This window comes from Colius striatus, chromosome 3, assembly GCF_028858725.1.
Source record: "Colius striatus isolate bColStr4 chromosome 3, bColStr4.1.hap1, whole genome shotgun sequence".
NCBI lineage: Eukaryota > Metazoa > Chordata > Aves > Coliiformes > Coliidae > Colius > Colius striatus.
The window spans coordinates 71380150-71397426 of NC_084761.1; the positions used below are offsets into that span (position 1 = coordinate 71380150).

A 17277-nucleotide genomic window follows, 5' to 3' on the forward strand; every position below is an offset into this window, starting at 1 on the left:
TTTGAAAGCTTTTGGAAAATGTTGATATTTCCCCTGAGTAGGTGCCTAAGATTTAACTGTGGCATATCTCACTTTCTTTTCAGTGTTCTGTACTTCATTTGTCTGTACTGTGTTTGGAGACCTTTCTCTGATATTTGACCACATACCAGCTGACTCATAGCTGTTTACATCTTCGTCTACTCTCACATCAATAAACACACTTTGGACTGGGGAGGAAAATGTCTTGATGGATCCATCCTAAGCATGATGTGCTAACAGCTTTCATTGGTGGCTAACCATGGCTTCTAAGTGGTAAGATCTCTTTTACAATTCTATCGTAAATAACTTTTCATGCACTTATTTTGTTTTTCCTGTTTTGCTTTGGTTTTTGTTATGTATATTGTACTGTTAGCACACTTTACTGCTTCAGATATCAATAATCTGAATAGAAGAGTATCTGTACTGTGTTAAATGAAGTGTTCTTATTTGATTTAACACAGCGTAATAACTGATCATGGACAAAAATGAATGTCTAAAGAAGAGGTTAAGAACAGGGCAATCAGCCTCTCATCTTCCAATTATGTGCAGCCTGGGGACTTTCTAAGCCAGATGTGATGCCTGTACATTTAGTAATCCTCAAATTGTACGTTTAGTCAGTCTCTCACGTAATTCCTATATATTCAGTAATTCTGTCAAGTTTTCTTTCATCAGTCTCTATGGTCAATGCAGATTGGACTTCTTGGTGCTAATGGAGTCTTGCTTTACAATGTGTGGGCAGGTGTCTGAGCTCTGTCCTCTTGTGGATGAAGGCAGGTAATACAACTAATTAGTAAAGATGAGAATTCCTTGTATGGATGCTCGTTATGGCTCTTCATGTAGGGATTTTATCAGTAGTAAATAGATCTATATTGCTGTCAAGCAGAGGGTAGATAATATGGATAAAGAATTTCTGAAATGAAATAGATATAGATGAATATAACTAATTTAACATTTAAACTGTCTTTCAAAAAAATAATGCGATATACTCCTTCCTTGTAGTCAAGCAGTAAAACTGGTAGACTGCATTCTTTTGCCCTTTGAGAACAGAGAGTGTGTTGGTGTGACAAAAAGAAAATATTGAGGTGCATTTGTTTCTATTGTATTTCCTACATAGACATTTGTATTCAAGACATTTTATATTAATTCCATATTCTATAATAGTACTTCATAGTATGTAATATGTTCTATTATTAGTTATTTACAATTATTAAAATAATATTTTTAGCATAGTGCACTCTTTCCTTTATTGTATTGTCCTATGTGTTCTTTACAGGAAGAGTATGCAATAAAACAGAACTTGAAGGTATCACAAGTGCTGCCATTGGATCACATCCAGTGTATTGTATCCCTTTTGTTTGTCTCTGTCACTGATTTACATTTCTAGTTATAGAACATTCTGACTTGCTTTGTTGTCTTTGGTTAGAATTTTATACCATAATTACTTGTGATGTATGTGTTCTTTCTCTTAAAAGATAAAAAAATTGTTGCTGCAGAGGTTTGCCTTGAATATTGATATCTTTCTGTTGCTTAAGGAAGGCAAATACACGTTTTAGCACTAGAGTAGGAACTCCAAACAATCTTTTAAATGAAACAAAAATGGAGACTTAGCATTATTTTTTACTGTTAAATTTTTCTCTTGTGGGTGCTTACCACACTTCAGACAACTCTAGTTTTACCTCACTTTAAAAGGTTTTAATGATTATAAGTTCTACATTTCTATGTGTTTATATAGAAAACAGGCTTCAGTGACAGACATTGATTGTTCAAAGTTGAATTGTGTAGCTTTTCCTTACTGGAAACAAGGCTGTTCAGTGCTGATTTAGTTTTTTTGAATATTTCTCAGGAATTGTACTTTCTATACTTGCTGCTAGCAATAGAGTCATAGAGTCACAGAATGGTAGGGGTTGGAAGAGACATTTAGAGATCACCTACTCCAACCCTGCTGCAGAAGCAGGTCCACCTAGATCAGCTCACACAGGAACGCATTCAGGCGGATCTTAAAGAGGAAGGAGACTCCACACCCTTCCTGGGCAGCCTGTGCCGGGGCTCCTTCACACTCACAGTAAAATAGTTCGTTCTTATGTTTAAATGCAATTTCTTGTGTTCCAGCTTCATCCCATTACCCCTTGTCCTGTTGCTAGATACTATAGAAAAAAAGGGATGTCCCAGCCTCCTGACATCCACCCTTTAGATATTAGTAAATATTAATAACATTCCCCCTCAGTCTCATCTTCTCTAGATTAAGCAGCCCCAGTTCCCGCAGCCTTTCCTTGTATGAAAGATGTTCCAGTCCCCTGATCATCTTGGTGTCCCTGTGCTGGACTCTCTCCAGAAGTTCTTTGTCCCTCTTGAGCTGAGGAGCCCAGAACTGGACTCAGGACTCCAGATGAGGCCTCACCAGGGCAGAGTAGAGGGGGAGCAGAACTTCCTTCAACCTGCTGGCCACACTCTTCCTGATGCTATTGGCCTTTTTGATCATGAGGCCACATTGCTGGCTCATGTTTAGTTTATTGTTGACCAGGACTCTCAGGTCTCTCTCTGCAGAACTGCTCTTCAGCAGGTCAATCCCCAGCCTGTATTGCTACATGGGGTTGTTCCTTCCCAGATGAAAGACTCTGCATTTGTTCTTGTTGAATCTCATGAGGTGGCTCTTTTCCCAACTCTCAAGCCGATTGAGATCCCGCTGAATGGCAGCATAGGAAAAATAATACGTAGCTGGAAAAATGTGCCAACTCCCATTCTTCTTCTGTGTTACTAATTGACTTCCTGGAGTCTGTTCCATGATCAGCAGACCTGGTTCCTCAGGGCTTTATCCAGTCAGGTTTCAAAGCTCTCATGAAGACTACATGACCTCTGAAAAGTTGTCTGGTGCATGAGTTAAGCTGAAAAGCCTATTTCTATCCGTTAATATAATTGCTAAACAGTATCCAGAACAATTAATGTCCCTGCCCATACATTACAAGTGTTTTTACAGATGTAGCACTTAAGTTTGGTTAATGTTTTCTCCCAGTATACTAAAGAAAAACCATCAAGAGGAAAGAGCATTTGGTTTTAGTTTGTTTTCTTTCTTTTTTTTTTTTTTTTAACAATTCCTCTCCTTGAGTAGTAACTTAGGATTAAAATAGTACTTGGTACTCAATACCTGGCTCAGCATCTTCATTAGCTGTGCCTGTATAAATTATAAGATGGATAGGGGGAAATAAATGTAAACATTTAAGTTCTTTTTTATTAGAAAGTTTCTATTAGTATGTATTTTCTGTTTTTTGTAGCTCTGTGGGCTTTTTTCCCCTCTTCTGCTTCATTTGAACGGGAGTTCTCACTCTGCTGCCCAAGTTAGAGGTATCTGCTGAAGATTTTTGTAGACCATACTTACTTGAAGGGACAAATGACTTGCAGAGTGCCTCATGCTTGATGCCTCATGGAACATTTGAGACACATCTGCACGAAAACAGAAGATGGAAATGCTGATAGAGACACAGAAGAGCTGCTTAATCTGTGAAGTAGGAGAGCTGTGCATGTCAGACTAGAGGGGAAAAAGCTGTTGAACCCATTTTCTAGGATTTCCCTCCCCTGGGATTCTGGGAATTGTTTGTGCTGCTCGAAAGTCAGGGGGATTATTTTGTGGTTTTGTTTTTAGTTGTTTTCCTTCTGTTATTTGGTTGGTTTTTTTGGGGAGAGGACGGTGTTTGTTTTTGTAGCAACATACAACATTCTTAAAATTCCTGTTTTCAGCCTTGTGTAAAGCTTTTTTTTTTTGATCTTACTTTCTGTCATGGAGAACAGCTATGTCTCTTTATAATAAATGATAATGTTTAGCTTGATGTGACTATATGGTTGTTTTAATGTAATCTTCTTGTATATTGAACAGAATATATAAAGCACTGTCAGTGGTGTTAACGTCTAAAATGAATTACATTTGGCCTTCAAAGAGGCTTTCACTGCTGTGGGTTTCTTTTAAAAGTCTGCTTGTGCGTTAAAAGAAGATGGTAGAGAAAAACTCTTGTGTGCTGACTAGCTTAGATCATGGTTTACTTTGCACTATTTATAGTTCTGAAATATATTTCTATACAGCTACCTGTATGCATATGTGTCTTAAAGTCTTACTTTTAAAACTCTTTTTGGTCAGATAAATGTTTTATTATTGGTTGTGGAGATGCTGCTCTTCCCCATGTTCAGTCAGCTGTTTGATTGAAAAGAATTCACTTGGAGAGGTGCTGAATTTAAAAGATAGAACCCCTTTCTCAAGTTGTAGAGTAGCTGCACAAGTTACAGCTCTGTTACGTAAGTCTTTAGGGGCCTGGAAAATGCCTTTTCCTTGGCTAGTAGCTAATGAAAACATTGTATTTCTTGATACAAAACAAGTACTTCAAAGAAGGGGAGACAATGATAGGCATTTTTTCAGAGGCTTGGGTAAAATGCAAGTGATGCAGCTACTTTTGGTATCTCCTATGTAGAGTCAGAGTTTTCCTGTGGAAACTCTTTGTGAATTCCCCTCCCTTATACTTCTGGCCAGCATGGCTTAACACATCCTGTCTTGCTTGGCCCAGGGCTCTTTCCACCTACAGTGTACCACTGAAGAAATTCTCACTATCCTCCTTCGCTCCTCTGCAGTATCTCTTGATGCAGAAATAACTTATGGAGTGCAGCAAGACTCACTTCTGATCCAGACAGTATAGTGAAAGAAATAATCCCCGATCCTTTGATTTGAGGCATGCTTTAAAGGATGTAACGATTTAGAGTAAAATGTATAGCCACGTCAAGGAAGGAGTAACTGTCAGGTGAGGAAAGGACCTCTCTTTAAGATCTACTTAGCTAATATTTTTCATTTTAACCACATTTTGTTGGCTCTTCTATGTGAGTGATGAAAGATAATCTTAGTATGGACGAAGTGACCATCGTGACACCTCCATGTATTTACACTTGTAGACAGTCTGCAGGCTTGAAACAATCGTACTATAAGCTGACTTGTATTTGTTTAAAAATGTGTCCATAACATTGTCTTTAGAGATTTTTTTTTCTTCCCATTTAACACACATTATTCATCTGATGTATAGCTGTGGTGAATCATACTCAGATTATGTTCCTTAAGTATCTTTTCCCCTGCCTTGAGTTTAGTATAATAATTACATATCCCTAATAAATAAAGAAGACATTTTGATCTCAGCAGGAATGAATTTGTTTTCCTCTAATACAGGTGCCAGTCTTTACGTAAGCTGTATATGTTGAAGATTTCATCCCAAATTGCACCTAATACAACTACTTTTATTGTGAGAACTGATAGATTAGTCTGTTTTGTAGTTAAACCAAATTGCATGTTTCTGGCAGGAGCACTTATTCTTTCTCTTTATGTTCAGATAATCGAGTGGAAATGCGTTCCAAGTTATTGAGTAAAAAGAAGGGTTATATATTTTGCGGAAGAATTGGAGCACTGTTACTGTACACTGAAAGGAGTCTTTCCTTTAGGATTTAAAGAGGAAAACTACTACTATTTTTAAATTAAGCATATATTTCCACTAGAAAAATCTTGTAACGCTTTAGATATAGAAGAGATATGTCTTTGAGACAGTAGAGCTGAGAAGAGAGAAGTTTTAAAGTTACGTCCCATCATGTACGTTTGCCCATAGATATGTTAACTAACTAAATAGTACATGATAACTAACATGATAACTAATAACTAGTTTTTTCCGATTCCTTCCAAACCTTCTGAGATAATAATCTGTTAAGAAAATATATACCCTAGTTTTTAACTACCTGTATCCTATAGCTAAGAATAACCTTCCGAAGTTCCACAGATAGTATCTCTGAGTGAGAAATTTATGTTCAGCAACTTGATTTAGCTACCCTTGTTGCTGAGCAAAGATGTACCTTAGAAAATTAAGTTCTTATTTCTGTTATGATTGATCTTAACCTACGAATCTTGGTATCTACTTGCACATACTTTTTTGGTGTTGTGGTTTTGTTATGTGAAAGATCACAGTATAGAATTTTGTATAGGAGGACTGCATATGAGATATAAAAATATATTACTCCTGAGATAACACAAATATTATGATAAAAATATATTTTGCTATAACACTATATTATATATATTGTCTCATAGTTCTAGTAGTCTGATCTGTATAACAGAGCACAGTGGGTCTACAGCTAAACTAGTAGAGATGTTCTGGCAGTGCAGATAAACTTTCTGTGACCACGTTTCAAAACCTCTGTCCATTTTGCAAGGTAAGAAAATAGATTATAGTGAATGAATGCTATCTAAACCAAGAAAACCTATGTTTAATCTAGATGTCCAGAGAATTTTCACTGATCCTGGAAACTGAGGTTGTTCTGTGTCCTGTGAGCTCTGTAGGCCTGCTTTTATTATAAATAATAGAAACTGTGGGAAGAGTCCCAATGAAAAAAGGATAACAATAGTTTCCCTAGGTCAGTAACATTTTAAACATATCTTTCTTGTAAAAAAAAAAAAAAAAAAGTAAACTAAGATTAGGTCAAGGGAAGCAAGATAAACTGATGCAGTAGGCACTTTTGAGATTGGAATGGAGGTAATTTTGAACTACATACTGTTTCCCTGGCCATTTGACTTTCATGATTGGAATGTGATTTAAGAAGTTGGACATTCAAACATAAAGAAATTCCTCTACAGATGTGTACTTTAATGTAGAGCTAGAGAAAATTCCAACAGAAACAGTGAACAATGGCTGTGAAAATAGCCATCAACCAAATAGGCAAAATACTTGTTTAAGAAATATATGTTGAATCACTTGGTTTTTAAGTCATTCTGGAGATTTACGTGTGTGCTTGGTCTCTGGTTATCACTTATAGTCTATGTTCTGGCTTTTCTATAGGCAAGACTACATTAATGGTTGCTTACTCAATTCTTTGTAATTTTGTTAAGCACTTAAAAAGTTTTCAGTGAAGATTTTTCACTCTCAGTTCTTTAGAGATCCAATTTCATAGTAGTGTTGTTATTGCTGTTCTGACTTGTAATTGTTCTACAGAATTTTGGTTTTTTAAATGTCTTTTGCATAGAAATATCAACATCATGCTTGTCATTGTTCACTTTGATCCTTTTATAAGGGGAAAAAAATCTGGCCACTTCCGTTGTTATGAGATTATGTAGTGACATCTTCTCTTGGTGTTCCTACTCGCATGGGAATGGGTATGATTCAGAGTATGTGTTACTCTGGGATTTGCTTTGAAACATAAGTTTTGATTTGAAGAAAATCTGACTGTGAAAGCAATTGATAGATTTGGAAGATCTTGTGTGATGCAGCAGTACATGAACAAGTGAGAGGTTAGGGACAGGAAGTCTGGATTCCTATTCTGAAAGAGGATTGCAGCTGTAGGACAGGCAATACCTTCCTCTTCTCAGAAACTCCTACCAAGTTCAGGAAAGCATTGTATTCTTTATGTGACTTCAAAATAAGAACAGTTATTACCTAACATATAAACAGTAAAAATTTTGGGGCTTTTTTATTAAAGGGGACAATATTGCATTCAGTCAGTGAAAGTAACAGTTGGGGTATTATGTTCAGCATCTGATGGATGTGTTTTGTCAGGTATTTTATTTTTACTTGTAGTTCCATTTTGCTAATGCTAAATAATTACAGCCAAGCTCTTATGAAAAAACAAACCCAAAGCACTTCAGAAATCCCCAGCTTTCCAAAGAAAAAGCCCCACAGCTTGCTTAGAAACTCTCTAGTCTCCCATACAGAGCAAATACAGCTTCAGTGACTGAAAATAAACTTTACCGAAAGCTGACAATTGTTTCTTTTCCTTCATTTCTCAGGATAGGGAAAGCTAGACTTCCATAGAATAAAACAGACAACTGAATACTTGCATTAAAATAAATGCATACATTTGTGTGCTTACATTAAAATAAAAAACCACAATAAAATTAAACTACAGAAAGATTAAATGACTTAGGTTTGAAATATTTATTCAATACAAATTAATAGCTATGACAAGTTTACACTGATACAGAGGTGGCTTATTTGTACATTGCTTTGTCCCTGCTTATACTGGTCTTTAAGGTTTTTTCTGTGACAGTATCCTACTAATTTCCTAGCAAGTATAACGCAACTGTCCATTACCCAAGACCTCTCATGAATTTAATGCAGGTATGTTAATTTATACTTGCAGGCTAGACTGCAGGTTCAATTTTGAGTTCTACTGTGTTCAGTTATATATTGTACTGTCTATTGGTCTTGACTGTTTTGGGGGAAGGACAGATTATTTTTATTGGGATAAGACAAATTCTTCCAAATTAGACTTCTATTTTGAGACTCAAGAAGGAAAATGGGTGTGGTGTTTTCTTTTTTGTTTTCCTAAATATTTGGGTGCTATCATAATTGCCCTGTTTCCTTAGCAGATTCACTTCCACCTGAAACAGTGATGTCGGATATAAATTAGCAAGTTGGAAAAAATAGTAATGACGCTTATTTGGTGCATGCTAATGGCTCAAAATACACGTAGTGGAACCCCTTGAACTCAAGGAATACTAACGTTTCTTGGTTAACATTCAGAGTTGTAAACTGAGGTAGAGACCACTTTGCATAACTTGGCAACTTTGCATAACTCCCTTTTTCAAAAGACAAAGCTTGCTCTCTTCCCATACTGCTGAGTCTTGGCTGTAGAAACTGTTTTGGCCAGTACCTCTGGTTCTGGCGTTGCAGCAGGGAGGATAGTTTTGCTTTTGGGTGGTGTTATGTCCTACCAATGTACTCACGTTGCCGAGAAGCTGGGAGAAAGCAAGGGTTTTGTGTGCCAATGGATGTGCCACACCATGGCATGTGAGATTTGGATTTCAGTGATGGAAGTTTGCAGTGAATGCTTCCATCTTGCTGGCACAGGGATACCTCCAGCTGCCTTCTCTGGCTATGTGGTTGTACCAGTCAGCCAGTAGGGTTATAGATAGGAGTTTTGGAAAACATGTTACCGCTGTGCCAACAAAGTTACCCTGGGCTGTTGACTTCTGCCAGTGTTGGAGGGGCTGTGTAGCCACCTGGTGGGCCCCTCAGCCGCGTTGGCAGGGCGGCCTGTGCGGCACTGGCAAAATGAGTCCAGGTTAAACCCACCTGTCTTTCGAGGGCTGCCTGAACAGCTCACCGGGCTGGGCCGGGCCGGTGGAGGAGGAAGAGGAGGAGGACCAGGACCGACTGCCGAGCGCGGCGGGCGCAGCCTGGCTCGGCCGCCGGCAGGCGGCGCTGCGGGCAAAGCCCTTGGCGCCGTCCGGGCGCGGGTTCCAGGAGGGGGGCTTGGCGGGCCTCGCCGCGCCCTGACCGCCACGGTAATCCCGGTCAGGCCAAAGGGCTCCACTCTGCCTCCCGTCCCCCAAAACCCCCAGCCTGCGTCTTGGCTGTAATAACTTGTGCCCTCCCTGCGATAGCACACAGGGCTGGGATGGATTTGCGCAAGCAAGGTGGTATGGTTTTAGAAGCATTCCGTATTACCAAACTTCAAGCTTGTAATGCATGCTAGTTCATGAAGAGACGCGTCAAATACTGCATGTTTATGGTAGGATATGGAGCATCTAGGCTGTCTTCTAAAATCATATTTCCTAGTATGTTGTCAGTTCCGTAGTTTCTTGTACTGTTCTTATTGCCAATTCTAGAAATTATGTAGAAATATGAACTCAAGGCACTTGCAGGTAGTTCCCTCTCGCAGGGATGTTTGATCGTGTTCTGTTTTTTCAGTGTCTCTCATTGTTAGGATGTGTCTGGATTAGCAGGTTCACCTACTTCAACAGAGTTCCCTTGTATCTCTGTCAAACAGCTTTGCTGGTTGCATCCTGACAGATTTAATCCAACGGGACAGTGCGCTGAGAAATGCCATTACCTTCTGATCACTCAGTGGGTCGTGGCAGTACTTTCTGTATGTTGCATAACTTATTTGTATTCTCTTCATGTGCAACCTCCTGTTAATGTGGGTTCCTGTTAGTGAGGGATGTGGAGCTTGAACATGATCTTATTGCTATTTACATCACTAGCTGTGGAATCATGGCAGGGGAAGCCTGAAGGACATCAGCAGGCAATTCAATGCAAAATTAGAGTTGTTCTTTGAGTGTAACACATGGAAAGACGTCAGAGGAGTTACTATTATACAAATATTAGTTCTATATAAGCTGAGTCTCCCACTGTTTATTCTTATTTAGAGATTTTGAAATAAGAAAATGATAAACTTTATCAAATAAGGCATTTTGTATCCTATTTTACTTGTTTAATGATGGATTTAAGTATAAAAATTGTAAGACTTCTCATGTTTTCTTCTGACAGGCTGTTTGTAAAGCTTGCTCAGATAGTGCAATGTACAACTGTGGTTTATACACAGTGGAAGATGGTAAGCATAAATGTGAGAAAGGAGTAAATGTGAAGTGACATAGACAGAAATGTAAGTTTTCTATCTTAGCTTCGTTATTTATGAAATTTGTTTTCATAGAATGTAATAAAGTATGGAAGTCCTGGAGTTAACCAACCATCCATACACACATATAAAGTATATAAAAGCATATATATATGTATGTATCCCAAACTGTCTTCTGCAGAAAACTCCTTGGTGTCTGTTTTTAGAGAGTCAAACAAAAGCTGTTCTGAAGGAAAAAACAATCAAAAGCTTTTGGATGCCACTGTGTTGTATAAGCTGTATTAGTTTACCAAATTCTTGAAATAAGTTCATGAGTATGGTGGATGATTTTTATTTCTTGTTTGAGGTCCTATTACTTGAAAGGTTGTTATGATTTTTTGTTTAAAAAAATATCATTTCAACCTTTTATTTTTTTAAACTCACAGCCAATTTCTGTATGCTGCATGTTGTGTAGGAAGTCATACCTTATGCATTTAACTGCAGGGATGCATTAGGTACTTGTTCTTTGTCATCTCTGTGTCCACATGCATGATAAAACCGTCATAGCATGGTTTAGAGCATTTTGGTATCTAGATTGAACCTTTCAGAGGGGGTTCAAGTACAACTCAATATATTTGATTACTCCCTTCTTTGCAAACTGCAGTTTGTCAAGGGGATGATGGGAAACATTCTCAGTCTTACAGACATAGGTGAATTTATCTTTTTTTCCGAAATTCTAGAAACTGGGGCAAAGTATAGACAAGAATGCTGCTATGAATAAATGATTGCTTGAGTTTATAATGACGTGTGATCTTTTACAATTGCAAGTTATCTTTATGATGTCTTAAAACTTTTTCACAGAACACAAAATGGTTTTTTTGAAATTATATTCTGTGTAACTTTTTCCATATTGGTGGAAAAAATGCAACGAATGAAGTCATTATGCACTTTTTTATGCTTGATCCCCCAAATCTTTCATTGATGGAAAGAATATGCAAACAAGTTGTCTTTTATGATGATAGGAATTTTGTATTGATTTACTGGGGAAAAAACAAGTGTAGAATTTTGTATTCATTTACAAGGGAAATAACAGATGAATGTTTGGGGATTTTAATGCAGATTTGATTGCAAGAGATGTCACACTTTCAGACTACATATAACTTGAAAAATGTCATAGGTGACAAGTTTAATGGCCATGTAACAAATTTTTCAGTTTTGGTGTTCTTAACTAGATTTAATAATTGTGGAATGTGACCATTGAGTTGGTTAGTGAAGGGCTGACAGCTTAATCCAGTTGAGCAGGCAGTTGTGAACACTGAACCTACTGGAACTCAGAGACCTGAAACAGATGGCTCTCTACATACTTTTAATAGATGAAAACAAAACAACTCCCCAAGAGCTAAACCCAGTAGCAGATTTCAGTTTTAACACTGTTTTAAGCAGTGTAATTAGTGTAGTATATATACTTCATGCTTAAGTTGGATGTGTTGAATCTGTACAAGGAACATCTTGGACACTGAGCTGCTTTCATAAAATTAACAGAAGCATATGAGCTGTCACTCAGATGTTCCGAGTAAGTATTAGTGGATTTCCTCTTAAGTGGTGTAAACAATCTTTGGTGGCAAATGAAGTGGGACTATCACCTAGTAGTGTGTCTGTGGATCTCCACTGCAAGTCCAGCAAATAGAGTAATACTTTTAATTATACTATGGTACATATTCCCAAATGTAAAAAGCATTAAGGTACTCTCTTCTATTCCAATGTCTCTTTGTTTTCCCCTTGAGATTTCTGTTCCAAATGCAAGACATCTTTCATAACAGCTTCTTTAAGCTAAATATAGAACAACGTTTAAACTTCCCCCAAATTAAACCAAAGAACTCAGCTAAACCAGGCTGTGCCTGGAAACAACATATAGAGAAGTAGCCCTAGGGATGAAGTGGATGTTTGGACAAAATGAGACAGATTATTTCTGTACTTGATGTTTTCTGGAGGATAATTTGAGTATTTTGAGTGGTAAATATAGCATCAAAGTCTGTGCAAAACAAAACTTGGTAATATTTAATAAATGGTAATGTCTTTGTAGCTAGTCAGAACTGTACAAGATGCAAATAGTTTAAATTGTGGTGCTGTTAGACACTGTTTGTAAAGCTGGTGTGTAGACTTTCTGAATGATAAGTGTTATCTTTTAAATGCAGATGAACACTCTGTGTGCACTTCATGAAAATTAAGAGCTATTGAACTCTGTCAGATAGAAATTTGAAACTACACCATGCATTTTATTAGCACTTAAAATTGTTGCAGTGCTAAATATGTTGTCTTCTAGTGTGGAGTTCAGCATACGTCAGTAAATATATAGGCTTCATGTTGTTTGGTTTTCTTATCGGTCTGTACAGTTAGACGTCTTTAAAATCTGCCTTGGAGCAGCTGGCAGCTGACGTGCTGGTGTTGGCACCACCCAGGTTCAATGTGACATCACTAGGAGAAGTCCACCTCTGTGCTCAAGGAAGTTGGTGTGGGAGCCACGCTCCGTAACGTGTAGCTAAACCTCTGAATTTAGTAAATGCTGAGAACACAGAGGGCATGTCAAAATGGAATTCCTGAAAAAAATTGTTCCCACTGTCGTTTCTGGAGACGTAGTTCCGGACGTTAGGAGTACTGCCCGTGAAAGCTCCCCAAGGCTACTGAAGATGAGACGTGTCAGGCTGTTTTCCTTAGGACAGACAATAGATGAAGATGAGGAGACACATGTTTTACATCCTGATTACAGTATGTATCCATGTCATCAGCCTGGTAAAAACTGAATATGAAGCTTTTTCTTCAGGTCATGATTATTTTGCGAAGTTGGTGAATTGGATTATAAAAGGCCTTTTAATCAGAGTCACTATAATGGTGTCTTCAGTTTTAGAACTATTTTATCATTAACATGCTAAGATGTGTTAGGGACCTATTTGAAAACAATTTTGGAGGATTCCTAATGTGCTCCTTGTGTTTGCATGCCTCACTTTTCTTTTTGAGTTTCCCTGTTTGAGTTTTAGTGCCTAATCATAGCTGTGTTACAACTTAAAGAGTTGTCCAGACAGACGTGTGCTGCACAGAGCTCTGATTGCAGTGCAAGGTTGAAGTTTTGTGTCATCTTTTCTCTCCCTGTTTTTCAAATCACCTAAATTTTCAAAGGCTTTCCTTTTTTAATTAAAAAAAAAAAGTCTGTATTTTCCTTTTTAGTTTTTAGTTGTGAAGATTGCAGATTTCCAAAAATAAACAAAATATGTAGATTAACAAAGTTAAGTAAAAATGTGAACATTCCATAGAGAATTGTTGACTTCAAAAGATGGAAAAGATTGTTTGGATGAAGATTTTAAAAATTATTTTTAACCACCTGTTAGCATCTAAATACTACAGTGTATTGTGCTAGTAGAAAGGAGTAGAATGAGTTAATGTTCTTTCTTCAGATAGTTCAACTGGGTGGCAATGGAAAATCCAACTGAACTATTTTTTTTCTCTTTTTCCTTCAGCTAAAATGCTACAGTCTTGAGCCTTTATGGTCTTGGATCCTGATGGCTCTCAGAGGCACAGTTTCTACCCTTTGCCATGTAGTGGCTATTTTCAGGAATTGGTGTGTCCCTGAAATTTTTTCCCTTATGTGTCTTAACTGCTAAGATTAGAGATGGTGACATCCAGGGTGGTGAACTTACAGCTTTAACTATGGATTTAAGTTTGTGGTGGTGGGAAAAAGGATTTTCCTTGGAAAGACTTTTCTTAACTTTTCTGACTGTAATATAAACCACTTTTTTTTTTTCTTTTTAATGTGGCAGGTTGAGTAATGTTAGCAGCAGGGCAAAGCAGAGACAATTCTATTTTGTTAAACAAGTTGTTCCTGTGTGTAACTAATTAGATAAGTTGATCTTTTAATGGTGTGGACTGTTGAAGACTTTTTACAGAGTAGGCTATGTTAAGACTGTTATTGTCTGTATGCTTGAAAACTCTTGTCAGAAGCTCATGGTGTCTGAAAGGATGATGCTTTTTTAGCCAGGTTCATGTCCTCGTTTAACTTTGAATGCTGTAAAGCCCTTAATTTTATGGTTGGATATCACTGTGATGTGCACAGCCTAAATATCTCCATAGATGTAACTCATCAGTTCAGCTTTTAGGCTACAATACCGTTTCTTTGTAGCTCTTACTTCTAAATAATATTTTATTTCAAATATTATAATTTCAGAATAAATAGAATTGTCTTTGTGCCAGGTTGAAAGAAAATGTTGTAGACTACACTTTGTAGACAATACAGGTGTCTTCCTCTAACCTTGTTCAGTGTTTTCTCAATAGTTTGAGCAAATGAGGATAGTAGACATGGAATACACCAGTCCTACTTTTGAAGATGAAATTTCTTTTCTAAATTATTCTTTCTATTTTTCTTTTAAACATTTGCTAAATGGTGACTGAGAGGTTTTGTGGAAATCAGTAATAATATCACTTAATCGTGTGATGTCATCATCTGCGAAATGCAGACTTATAGTCTGTTCTGGGATCATGCTTTTACAACAGCAGATAGTAGCTGAATCCTCTTTAAATTATCTGCTTATTTCTATTTTTGTGTCTTGGTAATGGAATGAACTGCTCTGTTGGAGCAGAGCAAAAGAACTACTGTGTTTACCAGTTTGGGTATGCTGCAGAAGGGAGATGCTGACAAAACAGGTAACAAAGCAGTAGAATGATTTGGGGAAATGTTGTTAACTTGCTTAATATCAGAGGATGTGGTGTTAAGGCACCACAAAATTTAATATGAATCTGTTCAGGAACTCCATAGGTTTTTTTTAAGCTTAAATGGTTTGTCCTCTAGATGTGTTTGAATTTGAAAGTGATTGTTTTGTGGGTTTTGTTTGTTTATTTTCTTTTTCCTTACTGTTCCTTATTGCTGCTGTTTAGAAATATTTTGGATTAATGAGAGTTTAGGTGAAATACTAAGTCTGACAACTATTTTAAAGTATGAAAATATTTTAGAAGCGAACCAACTGAACAAAAAATCTGTTTCTGACACCCAAAGCATAAAAGTATCATTTTGATAATACTATTCAGTTGGATTTGCATATATCTGACCCAAATATTTTCTGTGGAATTCAAGTGATTGTTATTTTTACAATTAAAACATTTACCAATATTATCTTTCAAAATGTTAATTCAATTAGTGTCTTCTTTTAGAGCTGAAACCAGGACCTTAGAAACATATGCTCTGTGACACATCTTTTAAAATATGTAACTTCCATCAGAATAATTTCAAGTGTATTTCAGAAGTCTAGCATAACTCTTTTTTTCTATTTATAAGATTATTAGAATTCTAGAAATAAACCATAGTTCACTCACTGAAGTATTTGCATGTGATGGTATGCATCACAACACTTCATACATGTTAGGGAAAGAACAAACAGTTCTTTTGTATTTGCTGTGGCATTTAGGAGTTGACATGTTCTCAGTTTAAAAAATTTCTTGCCCAAACAAGTTACAATCCAAATCAAACATAGAAGATGAGCTTGAAAGATCCAGGTAAAGTATTTTCATGTATGAAAAACACCATACAAGTGTGTACACATACAGACACATCTATGAACTATTTAGTATTCTCTCTTTTGCTGTTTGTAGTATGAAACAAGGGTAACTCTATGGCTGCTCTGTGCAAATTGGCAAATGGCAGCTGTACCTGTGTTGTGTGAAACATGCCCTTCTGTTGCAGCTTTGCGCTTTGGTTGTGTTATAAAGGCAGAGTATCTAATCCTGCAGAACAGTCTTAATGGCTAACTGTGTATGTCAAACCTGCAGTAACTGCAGAAGAGATGTTAAATTTATCAGTGTTGTGAGTATTCCCATTGCTTGCAGTGTCCAAGTTTATTTCTGTGCATGGAAAACATCTCCTTTTGCAAATATTAAACTTCCTTCCTTTCAGGTGCTTCTGCTAGGGAAGCAGAAAGAAGCCAATAAATGCTGGCTTAAAAGTCTGTTTCTGTATCTGAGTTCTGAGTTTAAGCTGGAGAAGACTGGAGGGGTTAGTAGGCCACTAAGTATCATGGCTCCCCCCCCCCCCCACTCCAATCTCTGCTTCTCGCTTACATTCAGAAACTGATCCATCATGTTATTTGGGATCCAGAATGCTATTTATATAAAAATCTGTAGCCCTCTCTCCTTTTTATCTTATCACAGCAGATAGCATTGTTTTGCTTGAGTAATACCCCAGGAAATTGTTCTGTGTGTATTTTCTGTAAGAAATAATAAGGAACCTTTCCTAAGGGCTTCTGGAACTTGCTTGTGAAGCTCTTTACAGAAAGATACAGAAAGAGGATTTTCTTTCGATTTTTTTGAGTGTGATTTTACAAGCAGAGGAGGCTGATACATCACTTTGCCGACAATGAAAAGGACAATCATACTCCCAGCTGTGCAGCACTTCTCCATCTCCTGTTGGACAGTGGTGTGGCCTTTCCCTGAGCTCATTAATTTCACAAATCCAGCAGAAAATGTTGTATGTTTTGGGCAGTATTTTTGATTAATTGGTATGGGGAATCAACTCACTGAGAAGGCCTATTTGATCAGTAGTGGTGGCAGCATTAGATGTCTTACCATCACCAAAAGTAGCAGTCACCTTCTGGATACCCTCTATTTTAAGTGTATTGATTTGTGGAAAATGAACTCTTTAATATTTTACATAAATGGAAATACAAGCATCTCTCCAGAGTTTTAAGTGCAGTGATGGAATGTTTTATTATTACTGCTTATAAGCAGTGAGCATTGGGTAAATGTTTGTAAGTAAGGCATTTGCTTAGAATGGAGTCAATAATGAACTGAAATAACGTGTAGCAAGTCTTTTTAAAAGTAAACCCAAGTGCAAAGGGAGTACACTTCTGATTTGTTCATTTTGCCGTTTATATGGAAAAT

The 17277-nt window shown here is 37.2% G+C and overlaps 1 protein-coding gene across 11 annotated transcripts in view; it reads left to right on the forward strand.

Moving 5' to 3' along the window:
• The window catches only part of FRYL (FRY like transcription coactivator), a 174571-nt gene that overhangs the window by 18033 nt on the left and 139261 nt on the right, over window positions 1-17277 (forward strand). For 5 of the 11 annotated variants that reach the window (XM_061991896.1, XM_061991897.1, XM_061991898.1 and 2 more), the window contains exon 1: window positions 12829-13125. The exons of 1 other annotated variant lie outside the window; for it this stretch is intronic. In XM_061991896.1, coding sequence (XP_061847880.1) covers window positions 12948-13125 — 178 coding nt within the window. In that variant the 5' untranslated portion in view covers window positions 12829-12947. Of the gene's footprint in view, window positions 1-83; window positions 292-12828; window positions 13126-17277 lie in introns of those variants that run through there. 5 more of the 11 variants (XM_061991899.1, XM_061991908.1, XM_061991902.1 and 2 more) reach the window with 2 other exon arrangements.